Source organism: Silurus meridionalis, chromosome 28, assembly GCF_014805685.1.
Source record: "Silurus meridionalis isolate SWU-2019-XX chromosome 28, ASM1480568v1, whole genome shotgun sequence".
NCBI lineage: Eukaryota > Metazoa > Chordata > Actinopteri > Siluriformes > Siluridae > Silurus > Silurus meridionalis.
Window position 1 is genome coordinate 2075001 of NC_060911.1, and position 16984 is coordinate 2091984.

The following is a 16984-nucleotide window of genomic DNA, read 5'->3' on the forward strand; positions in this document are numbered from 1 at the left end:
TCTTCGTTCTCATAAGCAAAAAACAACAACTCCCATCCGCTGTTTGGGGAACGCCGTCTTAAAACTAGGGCTGGGTTTGTTCTAGGAATGTCTTCTGATTATTTTATCCACAGCCAGATCCATGAAAAGAATTAAATACCATCCCTGTAATCCACAAATATGATGCTACCACCACCTTGCTTTACCAGGCTTTGTGCTCGAAGTTCAGAACAGAATCATGACACCATCTTGATTCATTTGGACTTTATCCAAAAGAAAGACAGATTTGCAGACCCGAGGAGACCGAGGCATCCTAAAAGTCACATAGAATGCAGATTAACATGGCAGAGGTAGAGCTGCATCTTTCTGGAGACACAACAGGAAAAGAGATGCGAATCGCCTCAGTTATGGAGATACGCATCCCTAACTGACAAAAGAATGTGGACACCTGACCGTATGATTTCTACGTGCTTCTTTTTTTAAACACCCCATTACCCACTGGGTCTCCATTTGCTGTTTCCACTCTTCTGGGAAGAAGCTCCACTAGATTTTGTGGAGATTTGGGTGAGATTCATTCAGCCACAAGTGTGTTAGTAAAGTCAGGTACTGATGTGGAGGTCGGTGCTCTAGAAGTTCTATAATGTTGAAGAACGCTGAATAGAACCGCCGAGTCAAATCAGGTGAGTGTGGACCCTGTGCTTTTCTCCTAACACAGAAGAGACCAGGATTACAGGGATCAGTAGAGAAGGTTAACTGCCTCTGTGTGTGTGTGTGTGTGTGTGTGTGTGTGTGTGTGTGTGTGAGAGAGAGAGAGCCTTGAGGATGGTGATCAGAACTCCTATCCTTATTTGGTGAGACACAGAAACATGTGGTGGAAAGAATATGTCTCTCTCACCCTCTTTCCATCTCTCTCTCTCTCTCTCTCTCTCTTGTTCTCTCTCCCCCACATATCTGACTGTTTCGGATCTACAGCACTTTGGCCCTCCTCATATCTCTCTCTTTCTCTCTTTTTCTCTTTCTTTCTTTCTTTGCTGATCTACAGCACTGTGGCCTTCCTCTGAACTCTCTGTCTATCTCTCTCTTTCCCTCTCTAGTCATTCATCATGATGTTTTAGCTCTCATCTTCTCCATCTAGTTCACCCAAACACACTCTCATCTTTCCCCTCAAGTCTCTCTTTCAACCACACACACACACACACACACACACACACACACACACACACACACACACACTTTGTTCTCAGACTTTCTCTTATCGACTCCTGTGTTGTTCACACGTTGTTCTTGAACCCTTTTTCTACATTGTTTTGTCTGTAGAATTTTGTCTCAAATCTTTTCCCATGACTTAAAAGAACACACACACGCAGCAGCAGACACGATACAGTCCACGTTCTTTGCAAAAACGTCCAAATAAACAATGAACCATAAACGATTAAAGTCCAGCTCGGCGCATGCTAACTAGCAGGTATACTTACTAGCGTAGCTTGTCAGCTAATTAGCAAGGAAAACTCAAATAAAGGTGTCATGTAGGCAGGGTTGAGTCAGATAGCAAGGCGGGCTGATTAGCCTGAGAATTTGCTGAATAGCGTGCAAAGTTAAGTAATGCTGAGTCAGCAGTGGCTTTCGCCTCGTTGTACTGTATGTTTTAATAAACTGGTTAGCTAACTATATGTTAGCTTGCTGAAATTCTTGCTATGTACGTACAGGGACACATGCTAGAATAGTAAATGTGTGGGGGGGTCTGATTAGCTTTGATCACTGATTAAATTTATTTGTGCTAATTAGCAATTTAGAGACTTTGACAGTACAAGAGATTATTTTAAGCATCGCCAAGTGTTTAGCATCCTATTTATGATCCATGCTGTATAGTTAACTGTACCTACAAGACTGGAAAAGGACTTCAAGGCTATAAGTGATGGAAAGATCAGTATCAGGTGTGCAGTTTGCTACAGATGCTGGTTGGGAGCTCTGACTAGTGCGCTTTCTGACTATCCAATCAAAGGAAGAGAAATTGATGACTTTATCGTAAATCCTTGGAAACAGGCAACAGGCAATGGATTTAGGACACATTTTTTGTACACACACACACACACACACACACACATCAATTTGTAAGAATGATACAATAAATAAGTACACAGGTTGAACACAGAGGAGTTTATTAGATACTCAAAGTTTCCATCTAATTAAACAAAAACTAAAGACAGGATGTGACCGCACATCCCCTAAAAAGTTCAAGGTGTACAAGATTGGACATGTCCCCAAAAACCATCTTGTCCCCTTTCAGCCTCCTAATTGTAGTAAAGCTGTACACATTTTTGCATATATTTTATAGACAAGTAGGAATATTTTGGCCCATTCTGGCAACGCTGGAGACAATACGTGTGCTGATTTTTCCAGAGTTTACATCTTCAGTACAAATTATAACAACCTGACAGTATTGTGAAAGATAGAGATACTGATCTCAGGTCAGTCACATTTTCTATTTACCGTCATGTACAGCTCTCTGAAACATGATGAAGCTGAAAAAACTGGATCTTTGAAAATTTTATAAAAAAGCATGTAGGATGGTTCTACTCAAGAAAGCTCATGAAACCATCAGGTAAATACTGTATATACTAAACATTACCCAGGGTACCTTCATAATCTAACTTATATAGATACACTGTATGGAAAAAATGTCTGTGAACACCTGAGCATTATATTGTTCTATGCTTTTTTTTTTAACATCCCATTATAAATTTGCCCCTATAATGACCTTCACTCCTCTGAGAAGATGTTCTACTAGATTTTGTGCAGATTCAGGTACTAATGTAGATGAGTTGAGGAGGTTCCTGGAGTGCAGTCAATTCACCCCATGGTTCATGGCTTGTTTGCACAAGAAACAAGTATGGATCTACTGGGTTATGTGAAGGAAAAATTTCATGATACATCCTATACAATTGTGCACAAGTTTGTGGGAGACGTTTGAAGAAGGACGAGATATCGCTAGAAAAGTCAGGTGTCCCAATACTTTTGTCCATAGAGTGTAGAATTTATACTTAAGTGTCCTTACACTTAATATTTGTTTGGAGATGATTTTTGGTCACCCAGAAGAGCACGGGTTCCATTTTCCAGGTCACAGTTTCATCCTCATGTCGTCTCAGGTAGCATTTCTCCTACACGTCGCTCTGACTTGTTCATTTGGGGTCTGAAAAATTTGCTTTTGGAAAACACTCGAATCCTTTTAAACTGAATTTGAGTGGAAACGAAATGAAACCCAAAGCAATGTGTGTGAGCAAAGTGACTTTATAAAGCAAGTGGACTTTTTTCGTTAACATACAAACAAACAATCCAACAAAAAACAGGCAAAAGGTGAGGTTTATGAAAACGAAGGTGCGACTACTTTTGTCACTCGTCACTCCATAACGATAATCCGCCGTAACTAGAAAACTGAAAGGAATATAAAACATCACGGTCGGTCAAAATGAAAAAAAAGCCTCCTGTGAGGTCGTGTCCTTACAAAGTCATGAACGAAACAAAAAGTGAGAGTGACAAGTGGCACAAACTTAGTGTAGATTCATCATCATTTCATCATCATCATCATCAACTCTGTTTTGTACACACTCGCTGAAATACTTTGCGAACTTCATTCTGGCTGCTGTTGTGGACGGAAAAGACAAGTTATTTATTGCTTGTGCAGTAACATCTTTCACTCCTGAGTTTTTTATTTCCCATCAAACACTTCGGGGACGCGAAGACGATGTCGCTAACCCCGGACCCGCTACAACTTTTGCAAGTAAGAGTGATCTGGGACAGCGAGTGGCGATGTTCAGAATTTATAGATCGAAAATTTTTGAGCAGGTAAACTATGGCGAAGGAAGTATTCAAATGACAATGCCTAAGTATGCGTTGTAATCATATCGTTCGTAGAAAAGAATGGAACGTCGTCTCCGCAGGAAACATGCCGAGATCTGAGTGTTTTTTGGCTAAGAAAAGATAAATAAAAAATGTATATATACAGCTTAGCAATTGTGCATACTGTAACCATCCATAGCGAAACTGTCCTAGCTAGTCTCGGCTAACATACTAGCCTTGCTTGCGCTCTGAAGCCGATTCGTTGGTTTTACGATAACAACAAAGTAAAAGGTCCGTGTTTACACCCGCGGATGAGGACGTAGTCTTAAGGGTTTGAAGGTCCCCGAAAAACAAGTACGTATTTTTTGTTTTCAATTATAACAGTTTTTTTCTCAATCGCATGCTTTTTTTTACTTGCTCCACCTCCAGATTGAAATCAAATTAGCAAAAAAAAATAAAACATTTCGTGATGCACGAAGTGAACAATTGAAATATGAACACCTACGTGAGTTGTACGCTATAAAAGGGTTACATGTGCGTTTTGTATGCCGCGATTTATGTATATAAGTTTGGTGTTTATAATTGTGACGAGGCCACGCCCACAAATCACAAGAAACCATGTAATGACGTCAAAAAGACGTCAAAAAAGAGTGTAAATCCGATGTAAATATTTTCCGATCCGTTCCATTTCCATATGATGGGGTTACTTAGTAACCTCATTCCTCTCAACCAATCAGAGCTCATCTTGTTCTCAGAGACTCCTCCCCAGAAAACAAAACTATTACTTTATTATTAAAAATGTTACGGCTAATAAATACGGTGAGTGGAGTGAAGTGCAGAAGCTCCTCATAAAGGGCGTGAGGAGAACAAGGATGTGTTGGCTAGAGATGGCTAGTGAGTGCTACAACAGTTTTTGCATGAGAACACACATTCATACACACACACACACACACAATCACGCTCAGGCTTCCATGCTGGGCCTCATTTCTCGTGCCGCAATTCTTCATTAAAGACTCTTAACGTAGTTTCCTGGGAAGGTTCCGAACTGCCGGCTCTTACGAGACGTTCCTGCAGAGGGAGAGGAGGAAAAAAAGGCGGGAGAAACGGTGTGTTTTTTAATGGATGAGACAAAAGGCAATGAATAAGAACAAGAAGAACATCAGGTATAAAGGAAGAAAGGAATGACTGAGAAGGAGGAAACCATGTTTATATGTATAAGAATAATCAGGAAAAGGAGTAGGGTGATGGGGGGGAAAGGAAGTTGGAAAGAAATTGAAAGCAGACAAAGAAAGACAAATAAAAGAGTGTGATGAGGAGTGTTAATAAGTGGTGAAGAGGAAGAAAAATAACGAGACGAAGAAGAAGAAAAAAGATCAAAAATAAGCAATGAAGAGAGAAATGAAGGATAACAATAAAAAGAAAGGAAAAAACCCACAAAAAATAATGAAGCAGAAGAAAAAGGGAATGAAAGGAATAAAAGCATATGGGCCAGTCTGGTTTAGTTAATCTGGGATAATCAGGTTTTAGCTTGGCTAGTGTAGATTATCTAATCTGGGTTAATCATGTTTTGGCAAGTCTGGTTTGGCTAATGTCGGATGTTCTTGTCTGAACTTTTGTAAAACTTCTTTAATCTTGGTTTGACTAATCTTGTCTGTTCTTGTTTTGGCTAATCTCTGATAAATGGTTTAGTCTTGGTTTAGTTAGCATGTAATGTAGCATGTAGTCTTGTGTGGCCACTCTTGTTTATGGATATATTCCTGCATAGTCTAGTATTGGCTTGGCTAATCCTGTCTGGATTGGGCTCATATTATCAAGTTTTACTGAGAGTCACAGATGAGTTTAGCTCGTCTAGGCTTAAATAATCTAGTTTAGACTAAAGTTGTGTGGGTTCTGTAAGATTTTGGGATGGTTTGGGGTTCAGATTGGACCTCACTCATCATGTCTAGTTCTGTCAAGTCCTTGTTTAGCTAATCTCATTTTGGTGACTCTATGATATCAGAATGGTATCTTAGAATTGCAAATGTGCAAATAATAATTTCTATGCACTAGTAGGTGAAAACCTACGCACCTACGAACCAGCCGTCATCGCACTTCTCCACCACATCCACCACGTCCCCCTCTCGCAGCTCCAGCTCGTCCTCGTTCCGGGGCACATAGTTAAATACGGCCTGGAACCTGCAGCCGAGGAAACATGAGCATTAATGTCTGCAAACTTCGATACAAACGCTAGCAGAATAGTTGAGGTCACTTACGGCTCTCCTGCTCCGTGCTGGGATTCCTGCATCATCCTCTGAGAGACAAAGAGAGACAGAATGAGACATTTTCTCACTTATTTATAACATCAGTGTCGGGAACAGGAAACAGGAAGTTACTCCAACCTCATGACCGGCACACAGAGAGAGATGCAATGCAGCAACCTTATCATCATCATTATCTGATTCATGCACAGACAGAGCCAAACAGGGGGAAGGGCATTAAGAGAGAACTCCATTTCCTAGCCTGCACTGCTGCTAGTGTCACACCACGCTCCGTCCTACCCTTCGCGCTCTACTGGAGGAAACGGAGGGTGATAAATAGCGCCTCCTGGTGGAAACTGGGCTGCGCGGCGGCTTCCCATCAACCACCGCTGCATGATTATAAAATGTCTGTAAGAGTCATAGCTCGTGTCAGGGACTTGCCATCAAACACACACACTGACACACTAATTCATATTGTTGTTGTTGTTGTTGAATACATGCTAATTCAACAACCTACTGTTAATCTTTATACATCCATAGATGTATAGACACACTGCAAATCAAGTGCTGCACATATTACAGCACTCTCCCAGCACACACTTGCTATGTTTTACCTTTATGTGAGGAGAACGAGGCTGTGACCGAGGGGACAGTGGAGGAGTAGAGAAAGGAGAAGAATGTGGAGGAGTGCGGGACAGAAGGACACTGGAGGACTGCGCAGAGGGGAGAGCAGGAGCAGTAGACAAAGGTGGAGGAGATGCACAACTGGAGGAAGGAGTTCTTAAAGGAAGAAGAGGATGAGAGCTTGGAGTGGACTGGGGGATAGTGGGAGATTTAATTTGGTCTAAGGAGAGGGCAATTGTGGTAGATGTGTTATACTGGGATGTAGGGACTGGATAGGATAGGGGGATTGTGGGAGATGTGGTTTGCTGGGATGTAGGGACTGGATAGGAGAGGGGGATTGTGGGAGATGTGGTTTGCTCTGAGGGAGAGACTGCTGAGGAGTTGGGGATTGTGGGAAATGTGGTTCCTTCCGAGGAGAAGGGATTGTGGAACATGTGTTTTGCTTTAAGAAGAGACGGGTTGTGGGAGGTGTGGTTTCCTCTGAGGAGGGTTGGATTGTGGGAGATGTGTTTCGCTTTGAGGAGAAGGGGTTGTGGGAGGAACGGTTTTCTCGGAGGAGAGGGGATTGTGGGTGATGTGGTTCCTTCTGAGGAGAGGGGTATTGTGGGAGATGTGGTTCCTTTAGAGGAGAGTGGGAATATGGGAGATGTGTTTTGCTTTGAAGAGAGAGGAATTGACAGAGATGTGGTACATTCTGAGGGAGAGACTGCTGAGGAGAGGGGGATTGTGGGACATGTGGTTTCCTCTGAGAAGAGGTGGATTGTGGGAGATGTGGTTCCCTTTGAAGAGACAGAAAGTGTGGGAGATTTGGTTTGATCGGTGGAGAGTGGGATTCTAGGAGATGTGGTTTGATCAGAGGAGAGGGGGAGTGTGGGATATTTGGTTTGATCTGAAAAGAGGGGATTGTGGGAGATGTGGTACAGTTTGAGGAGAGGGAATTGTGGAAGATGTGGTTTCCTCAGAGGAGAGAGGGATTTTGGGAGATGTGTTTTGCTTTGCGGAGAGAGAAATTGGCGGAGATGTGGTACGTTCTGAGGGAGGGACTGCTGAGGAGAGGAGGGTTGTGGGACATGTGGTTTCCTCTAAAAGAGGCAGATTGTGGGAGATGTGGTTTGATCTGTGGAGAGGGGATTGTGGGAGATGTGTTTCTCTCTGAGAAGAGGGGATTTTGGGAGATGAGGTTTGATCTGAGGAGAGGGGATTGTGGGAGAAGCTGTTTGCTCTGATAGAGGGACTGGAGAAGACGGTGGGGAGGCAGGGATGGTGGGCAGGAGAGGTTGGCGTGATGGGTAAAATGGAGGATGTGAGGAAGGAATGGGTGGAGACAGAGACCGGGCAGTTTGAGAGGAAGAGGAAGATAGGGAAGAAGTAGGAAGAAAAGGGGGGTGTCTATACAGTGAAGAAAAATTATGGTGATGAGCAGTGGGAAGGGAGGTAAGAAAAAAGGAAGGAGGAGAGCAGCATGAGGAGGGATTCTCTGTAAATGCAGGTGAAGGGACAGGAGATGAGGAGAAGGGTGGAGGGGAGGATGGGGGAGTTTGGCCAAAAAACAAGGAGATCGGAGAAGAAGGAGGAGAAAGATGGAGGGATGAACTGCATGTGGTGGAAACAGGGGAGGGCACACAAGTAGGAGGAGAAGAAGAAGGTGACAGGGAGTGTTCTGGCTTTGAAAGGAGAAGTGAGACCAGAGGAGAGGGGTCGGCCTAGCAAGGAGAAATACAGTGAGACATTTACAACACAATGCACGCAATAAAGACTACAGACAGACAAAGTATAGTAACTCTAAGAGTAAAATTCCAAAACACCAAATATCATTATTGTTAGAGAAGCAAACCTTGAACAATCATAGCAAATTAAAAAGAAGACAGAACAGAAATATCTACACTAAGCATAAGGCAGCAAACCATAACTGTTGGCAAAGAATGCTACAATAACAAACTACACTAACAAATAAGCAAACTACCATCCCTGTTGTAGTGGTATACATAGAATATACTGTATAAACATAAATATACAGCAAACTACTGTACTTGTTGCAGTGGTATATCCAGAATATACAAAGTGTACAGAGAAATATAAATACTCTACTTGTTTTAGTGGTATTGCCAGAATACACTGTACACATAAATATAAGTTAAGAAATATAAGCAAACTACCATACCTGTTGTAGTGGTATACACAGAATACATTGCATACACAGAAATATAAGCAAACTACCATACCTGTTGTAGTGGTATACCCAGAATATACTGCATACACAGAAATATAGGCAAACTACAATACTTGTTGAAGTGGTATACCCAGAATATATGAACTATACACAGAAATACAAGCAAACTACCACACCTTTTGTAGTGGTGTACCAGAATAGTCAAAGTATACACAAAAATATAAGCAAACTACCCTGCCGGATGAAGTGGTAAACCCAGAATATACTCACAAAAGTATTAGCATAATACTAATAATACTACCACAAGTGTCGTAATTGTATACTAACAAATTAGCAAACTACTGTAATCATTGGATTAACATAACTGTTACAAACAGCATGGTCTACCTCTTGTGTAGAATCCTCATTTATAAAAATGGGAACGGAAGCTCTCATTGGCTTATCACCCACTTCCTGTATGTACAACTCAGGAAGCCCTGCCCCAAAGCTGTCTGTCAGTAGGCTGTGAGGTTTCCTGTATGCCGCCTCATCATCAGATGGATGCTCTGATTGGCTGATTAGACTTGTGGACTCTTGACATGGTGTCTTTAGCATACATCGATCAGCTAGCGTACAGTTTTTAGGTGGCATGAAAGCTTCCGTGTTTTCTGCCTTGTGTGACAAGTGATTACAAAGGAACATCGTTAGAAGTTTGTCGAAGGGGTTCACGTGGGTTATGAGCGTCGCTGAGTCTTGCTGCTGTTCTGGGATCAGTGTCGCTTCTGCTTCTACAATGTGCAGCTCTGAATTCGGATCTAAAACCAGCTCCTCGGGTTGTCCTGTTGTCTGTACAACTGAAAAATGATTTCTGCTGTTAAACAAATGGGAGTGGTCTGTGACAAAAGAGGCAGGGTTGTGGAAAAAGGGTGGGTCCATAAGAGGAGGAGGAAGCGGAGATGAATTCGAGACCAAGGATATTGGTTGAAGTGTGTTTGGTGGAGGAGGAGTGGGTGAGTAAGTACTGAAACTGTGGAGGTTGCTGGGAAGGGGCGGTGGAGTGGGCGGGACTGGAGTGCTACACAGAGAAGGAGAAAAGTCTGTGACACCCAGAGTGAGGGACAGCCATTCGCTGGTGACCTCTTGAAGTTTAGGGTAAGGGGTGGAGTCAGAGGAAGCAGGGTGGGGCTTATAAAGGAGTAGAAAAGGAGAAAGAATAAGAAAGTGATGGAGAAAGTAAAGAAAAGTCGATTTTTTGTTGATTTCACCTCACCTTTTGCACCCTGTAGGAGTCTCCACGGTGACCAGGACTTTTAGAAGGGGAGGTCTTGATGAGATCAACGTAGGAGACAGGGAAAATCCCCTGCTTATTGGAGCCTGTGATTCTGCCTTCATACCAGTTCTTATCAACTTTTCTTAGCAAGATCACTTTCTCACCCTGAAAAACACACCCACAAAGATCAATATACTGTGATCAAGTTGGCTAGCATCTGAGGTAAATGAATCAGCTTGTTCGCACTTATTATAGATATCAAGTCTTGTAAAGGCAGCATGATGGGGAAAATAACCAAAACCCATCAAGAATACCAACATTGCCCTTAGATAGATTGGTCAGTTACTCAAAATAGGTTCTATATCACAGTGGTTTGTTGGTTAAGGCTTTGTGTTACTCATCATAAGGTTGGTGTTCAAGCCCCAGCAGTGCCCAGCTGCCACTCTTCAGCACTTGAGCAAGGCCCTTAATGATCTGTGCTCCAGGGGCACCGTAATATGGCTGAGCTCAGCTTCGTGACATGCTGGGATATGTGAAAACAGGGGAAGTGGTAGCTCAGTGGATAAGGTTTTGGGTTACTGATCAAAGGGTCAAGCGTTCAAGCACTGCCAAACCCTATCTGCTCCAGGGATGCTGACCCTGGGTTCTGACCACGCATGCAAAAACAGAGAAAGTGGTTGGTTAGTGGTTAAGGCTCTGGGTTACTGATCATAAGGTCATGGTTACAGCTAAGCCCCAGTACTGCCAAGCTGGCCCTGTTGGGCCCATTGATTGAAGTCCTTAACCTTCTTTGCTCCAGGTGTGCTGTATCATGCTCTGACCCCATGCACTGACCCCAGCTGCCTAACATTGCTTGGATTTTTTTTAAACTGCTAAAGTTACCTGTACATTCCGCTAACTGAACTATCACATGGTTTACCATTTTCAGAAACACCACCAAAACAGTAGGAAATGCCTGCTAAGTGTGCATTTCTTGCCTTCCGGAGCGAAAGCTCCACGTTTGTGTCGGCGTTGAAGTTGTAGCGAGCCACAGCCTCGCCCATCTCCCTGAGCTGGGCTGGAGGAGGAGGACGCACCGGCTGCTTCCTCTCATTAGATATGACCCTCTGTGGAGCATTGGAAAAAAATAGCATATTACCAAACCCTGGAAAATGTGTAGCTCTGTTTATTAATGCTGTTTTTATTATATTTATAAGCACACACACCTCGACATAAGAGATAGGGAAAATCCCAATGCGCCCCCTGTGCTCTCCCTCGTACCAGTTGCTGTCGATCTGCCTGACGATGTTGATTGCATCACCCTTTTTAAACGAGAGCTCTCTGGAAAAGACGCACACTTGACTATGAGGCCACAAAAAAACACAACGATAAAACATGAACTGGCATTGTGAATCAGAGAGTATTATTCGATTCAATGGAATGCAAAGGAACGTTCGATGCTACGATGTCATAACCATGTGCCGGATAAGCATGCTGTTTTGTTTAGCGTGTACTCACTTGCTGGACTGAGCTTTAAAATCGTAAATAGCCCTGGCAGACTGTCTCTGATGGAGGAGAGAAGACAATATGAGATATATAATCTGCTTAAAGGACACCTAGGAGACAATCAGAGACGGTCTGCTCTCATGTTCATTTTTTACAATCGTTTGCTTTCTATTGCAGGTTTATTGGGATCATTAGGTCCGTAGTTCCGGTAACACAAAAAGCAGAAGAGGAAAAGGAAGTGCTGACCATAAAATGATGTCCTAAATAATGATGGAGCAAATGTGAAAGCAAATGAAATTTTGGGGAGGGGCAAATGAATAAGGTAAAGAAGCACATATATATATATATATATATATATATATATATATATATATATATATATATATATATATATAAACAAGATGGTAAAAAAAGTTTCGAGACTAGTTTTGTAACACTTCAACAGAAGACAAAACAAGGCTGCACGCACAGTCATAGGGAGCACTGACCTCCATAAGTCAGTGTTCCGAAACACACTGTACTCTGTACATCGGGAGCTGTGAAACTGGTGCTATTCTTACCATGTGCGTTACCACATCTTTCATCATGGACAGCAAGTTAAAACAAAGAGCAAACGTGAAATTCTGCTTGAAACTGGTCAAATCTGCCAAAGAACATCTTAACCACCCACCCTACTTGCCGAATCTGCCTCCTGTGGACTACGCCCTCCTCCCAAAAACTAAAAGATCCAGCTCAAAGCTCGCCGTTTTGACACCATCGCGGAGATCCAGCGCAAATCACAGAATGTGCTTAAAACGCTTCGAAAAGAAGACTTTCAGGACACATTCCAGAACTGGCAGGAACGCTGGGAGTGCTGTATTGCTATGCAAGCAGACTGTTTGAAAGTGATATTGTGTAAACATAGATAAATAAAGTACCTTCTTATGAACAGAGCTAGTCTCGAAACCTTTGGATACCACCTCATATATATATATATATATATATATATATATATATATATATATATATATATATATATATAATATATACACACCTTCTGAATTTGAATACCAGAACACTAATATTCAAATTGCCTTTTGACACCAGGTTTTTACCAGGTTTTGGACTACTTTGAATGATTCAGTGATATAAAACTTATTTCATCAAAAGACAATAATTCCATGACTAATTATATTGGGTTCAAACTAACTTACATTTATAGGTCTTTGTAATATATATTACATAAGAATATAATAAAGAAAAGCACGTCATTACCTCTCGTTCCGGAGTAGGTTTTCTGTTCTGAGGTGTGATGCAACCAGCGTCAGTGCCCTGATCTGTAAATGACACATCACAGGTGTCAAAAGTGTACGCCCCTGGGACGCCATGCCGTGAAGACGCCGTTTAAACGAAACATGATGGGGTTGTAAGATGAGAATAACGAAGCGGTGGCGGAGGAAAAAAGGACTGATGGGTTAAAATAAAAATCCAAAAGTGTTTTTTTGATTTCTGTTTTGAATGGAAACTTTTTATTTTTGCAGTTGCTTCAGCACAATTTGCTGAAAAACAATGGTATTTGAGAAACTTTTTCCCACAAAATAATGGCAAAGCAACTGGAAAAACCTGTACTTACAATTACACTTTAAACAAGTCAAGTACAAAAAAAAAATTACGAATGTATGATGTATCACGTTGTATGCAAGAAGAAAAGCTGCAGAATCTGATGGAGACAAATGTCACGCAAATATATGATATTGAACATGCTCTTAACAAACCAAACAAAAATAAACATGCTTTTTTTTGCCTCTTTTCCACAAAACATTTCAACAACCATTACTAAAAATCTGAATATACCAATAAATAGACAATAAACAAAAAAGAAAAAAACTAGCAAGGCTAAAACTGTGTAAATTGTCTCTACATTTTTAAAAAAACAGCAGAGAAGAGGCAGTGTTGCAAGTACACCAGCACAGCGAGTTTGCGGGAATGAGAATGGGACCGTGCAACTGTGGCAATATTCAAAAGACGGAGTTCTTAGCGAGCGAGGAAATGTTAATGCAGCTGCACCTGAATAGTAGTGTGCGTTAGAGCTAGCATTAGTGTGCTGGTTGTTGTTGGAGGCATCTGCGTGGTGCGGCTGCTGGTAGGAGGCACTGTGGTAAGGCTGGTAGTGGTGGGAGGAGGAAGGGGAGCAAGTCCCCCGCCGGCCCCGCAGTGATGAGCTCCTTTCGGGAACTTCTGGGAGCAACTCCTGCAGGAGCCGACGCAAAATGCTGTCATCCGGCAACCGAGCAGCTCCAAGCCCTTTCTCAGCCCTTAAGTGGTCATAAATGTCTTGAAGGGCAGCGTCTAAAGCCTCATACATGGCTGCCTTTGATTTGTGGTGGCCCGAGCGACTATAGTGCTGCTGGGTTGGTGAGGAACCCCGCTTCTTGCGGAAAGGCACCGGGCTAACCAGGAAGGCCAGCTTGGAAAGGCTGGGTGATTGCTGAGCCAGTGGAGGGGTGATAGATGTGTGGCTCTCTTGCTGTGCTCTCTCATGCTTAAGCATAGTGGTGAAGCGGGTGTAGGATGCCGGGCAACGGCCCTTACAAGAGCTGATGAGGTGGCGGTGGTGGTAACCTTGACTCTGACCCAGACTCTGGTGGAGATGGTGGTGGTGGCTGCTGTGGTGACGGCGTCCATGGTGATGGTGGTGGTGGTGATGGTGGTGATGATGTCCAGAACCACAGAAGCTCTCCGATGACGTTAGTGAGCAGTGGTCTAAGTCGCTCTCACTACAAAATGAAGACCCTTCTATCTGAATAAAGTCACTCAATTCGGAGGTGCAAGCATCCTGCTCACTGTCTGAGTAGTCTTGCTGTTTGTGTAGGTTCTGTCTGACAACCGGAACAAGGCTTCGATCTTCTGGACCTGGCCGTGGTTGGCCTTCTGGGGGACTTCTTGCCCTTTCTGGAGGGTCCTCCTCCTCTAGAAGAGATTCAACTGAGAAGCGACGCTTGGGGCAACTGCTGGCTCGAGAAGACCCTGGCGTGGTGGTGCCTGATTGAGTGTTATCTTCGCCCAGGTCTGGCATGGATTTTGACTTTTGGATCATCTGCTCATACTCTGAGATCCGATTTGGCACCATGCTCTGTGGTACTTCCTGGCCTAATGGTGCCCATGAATCCAGGCTTTTCCTCTGCTGCTGCTGTTGTCTCTCCAGTTCCAGGATGCGGGCACGGACAGAACAGATCACTTCTGAGGGCAAAAGCTGTGCCCGATCGATGTGATGCATCGTCTTGTAAAGCTGAAGGAATCCTGGAGTATCGTGGGCCATTTTGCGCCGGTGATGCCGACGTGCTCTGGGGGACGAATTGAGACTCTTTGCTTGTGCCTGTGGTTGGCGTGTCCCACCATCACCAAGCAGTGATCCGATGCTTTCTGAATGGTTTCCGTTCATTCCAACGCTACTGTCTGAGAGTAAGTTATCACAACTGCGAGACTTGAGATGAGGCGAGGACGCTCCCGCTTCCTCATCTTCCACACTGCTCCAGGTTTCAGGGCTGTCCTTCTGGCACACCTGCCAACCATTCTTAAAGCTGATAGATTGTTTGGAACTGCGCAGGGTGGATGTGGACAAGGAGAGGGTGTCAGATGAGAGGTGAGAGGACACTGGGTCCATACCTGGGGAGCTCACTGATGGAGAGAGAGACTCACAAGTGCCTCCAGCTGCAAACGCAGCAAATGCAGCATGCCAAAAGAAAGGAGATAGGAGCGAAAGTTAATAAGTTCAAGAGGAAGAGATAGAAAGAGAGAGAGAGAGAGAGAGAGTTAGTGTGGTTATAAGGACATTTGAGACAATGAGGTAGCAAGATCGTAAACAGATATGCAAGATGTGTGTGCAAATGACCGTCAGAATGATGTCAGAATGCCAGTTCTTCTTGGGTCGTGTGTGTGAAATTTTTACAAAATGTTGAAAAAAGTAGTGGTAGTGGTAGATTGACCATCAAGTGATTGGTAGTGTGTACCTTTTGCTTTTGCTGGAGAGGAAGGTGAGGAACGTACAGCAGGCTTCTTCAAACTGTTGGATTTGTAAGGTTGAAGTCTCGAGGCTGGACCAGCATTCTGCTCATTTCCTGTGCTCTGCTGAGTGACAAACGGCTCCGATTTTCGTCTCTTCCTGTAGTCACTGCTGGCACCACAAATACCAGAACTTCAAAAACATTTTACGTCCAATTTTCGGACACTACCTTACTGTGGGAAATACCTTGACTGCCTTACTTGTGCCATGCTTACAGTTACATTTACAATTTTTGGTATTTGCCAGATGCCCTTATCCAGAGCGACTTACAATTGAACAATTGAGGGTGAAGGGACTTGCTCAACGGGCCCAGTGGTGGCAGTTTGGTGGTTGGGACCAGAGTCCAATGCCTTAACCACTGAGCTACCACCTTCTCCAAAACTGCATGTACATCATGAGTATATGGGTTACCAATCAGAAGACTACCTCGATTGGGTCCTTGAGCAAGGCCTATAAGGCTACCTGCTCCAGGGGGGCTATATCATGGTTGCCCCTTCGCTCTGTCCCCAGGTTCTGGGCAAGCTGACATATGCGTAATGTGACACATACATATTATTTACATTTACATTGATGTAAATGTACATTTACATTGACATTGAAATTTGGCAGACACCCTTATCCAGAAAGACTTTATCCAGTTAAACATTTGAAGGTTAATGGCCTTGCTCAAGGGCCCAGTAGTGGCAGCTCCCTTGACTGAAAGGGATTTGAACTTGTGACCTTACAGTCCAGAGTACAATGCCTTAAACACTGGACTACCACCTCCCTATTATATTTCCTCCCCTATTATATTTCTGCCGACTCAGAAATAGACTCCGAAGGCTCAAATTCTGACTTTTTATTTCACTCATCCACCAAAGGTCTGCCACTTTAACAAGCTCAAATTCAATCTCCAACATTTTGGCTGATTTTAATTTGGAGTCCTTACTAAATCTAACTCATCTGGGAAAATGTATGGTGTCCAGCTGGGTCCTATTAGGACCATTAAGCCTTCTGATTAGTTATGCTTTATGAAGCACCAAGACACTAAGGCACTAAAACAATAAAAAAGCCATTAATACGGTGATGCACCAGGGTCCCATAAAAACAAGTGCATCTGAATCCATACACCAGGAAAAAGCGCAGTCGCCTTTAAACAAGAAATCTCCAACTAGTGAAGAACCCCTTAACAAGAGGCATAGCATTTGCATTTGCATAGCAAAGTATTTCACCTGAATGTTTGGAGAAAAGAAATGTCCAAAAATGTGTAAAGCTGTTGTTCATGCTAAGGGAGGATTTTTTAAATGAAAATGACATGGAACATCTGGATATTTACAGATTTGTTTGGTCAAAGTTAATCTTTATATCAAGCTTGTTGCATA

The 16984-nt window shown here is 43.1% G+C and overlaps 1 protein-coding gene across 15 annotated transcripts in view; it reads right to left on the bottom strand.

Moving 5' to 3' along the window:
* Window positions 1-2121: 2121 nt before the first annotated feature.
* The window catches only part of sorbs2a (sorbin and SH3 domain containing 2a), a 49563-nt gene continuing 34700 nt past the window's right edge, over window positions 2122-16984 (bottom strand). For 10 of the 15 annotated variants that reach the window (XM_046843089.1, XM_046843087.1, XM_046843086.1 and 7 more), the window contains 10 exons: window positions 15571-15734; window positions 13628-15271; window positions 12836-12897; window positions 11594-11640; window positions 11302-11416; window positions 11074-11202; window positions 10097-10261; window positions 6069-6106; window positions 5885-5991; window positions 2122-4884 (listed from right to left, as the gene is read on the bottom strand). In XM_046843089.1, coding sequence (XP_046699045.1) covers window positions 4823-4884; window positions 5885-5991; window positions 6069-6106; window positions 10097-10261; window positions 11074-11202; window positions 11302-11416; window positions 11594-11640; window positions 12836-12897; window positions 13628-15271; window positions 15571-15734 — 2533 coding nt within the window. In that variant the 3' untranslated portion in view covers window positions 2122-4822. The remainder of the gene's footprint in view (window positions 4885-5884; window positions 5992-6068; window positions 6107-10096; window positions 10262-11073; window positions 11203-11301; window positions 11417-11593; window positions 11641-12835; window positions 12898-13627; window positions 15272-15570; window positions 15735-16984) is intronic. The other 5 variants (XM_046843096.1, XM_046843093.1, XM_046843090.1 and 2 more) reach the window with 3 other exon arrangements.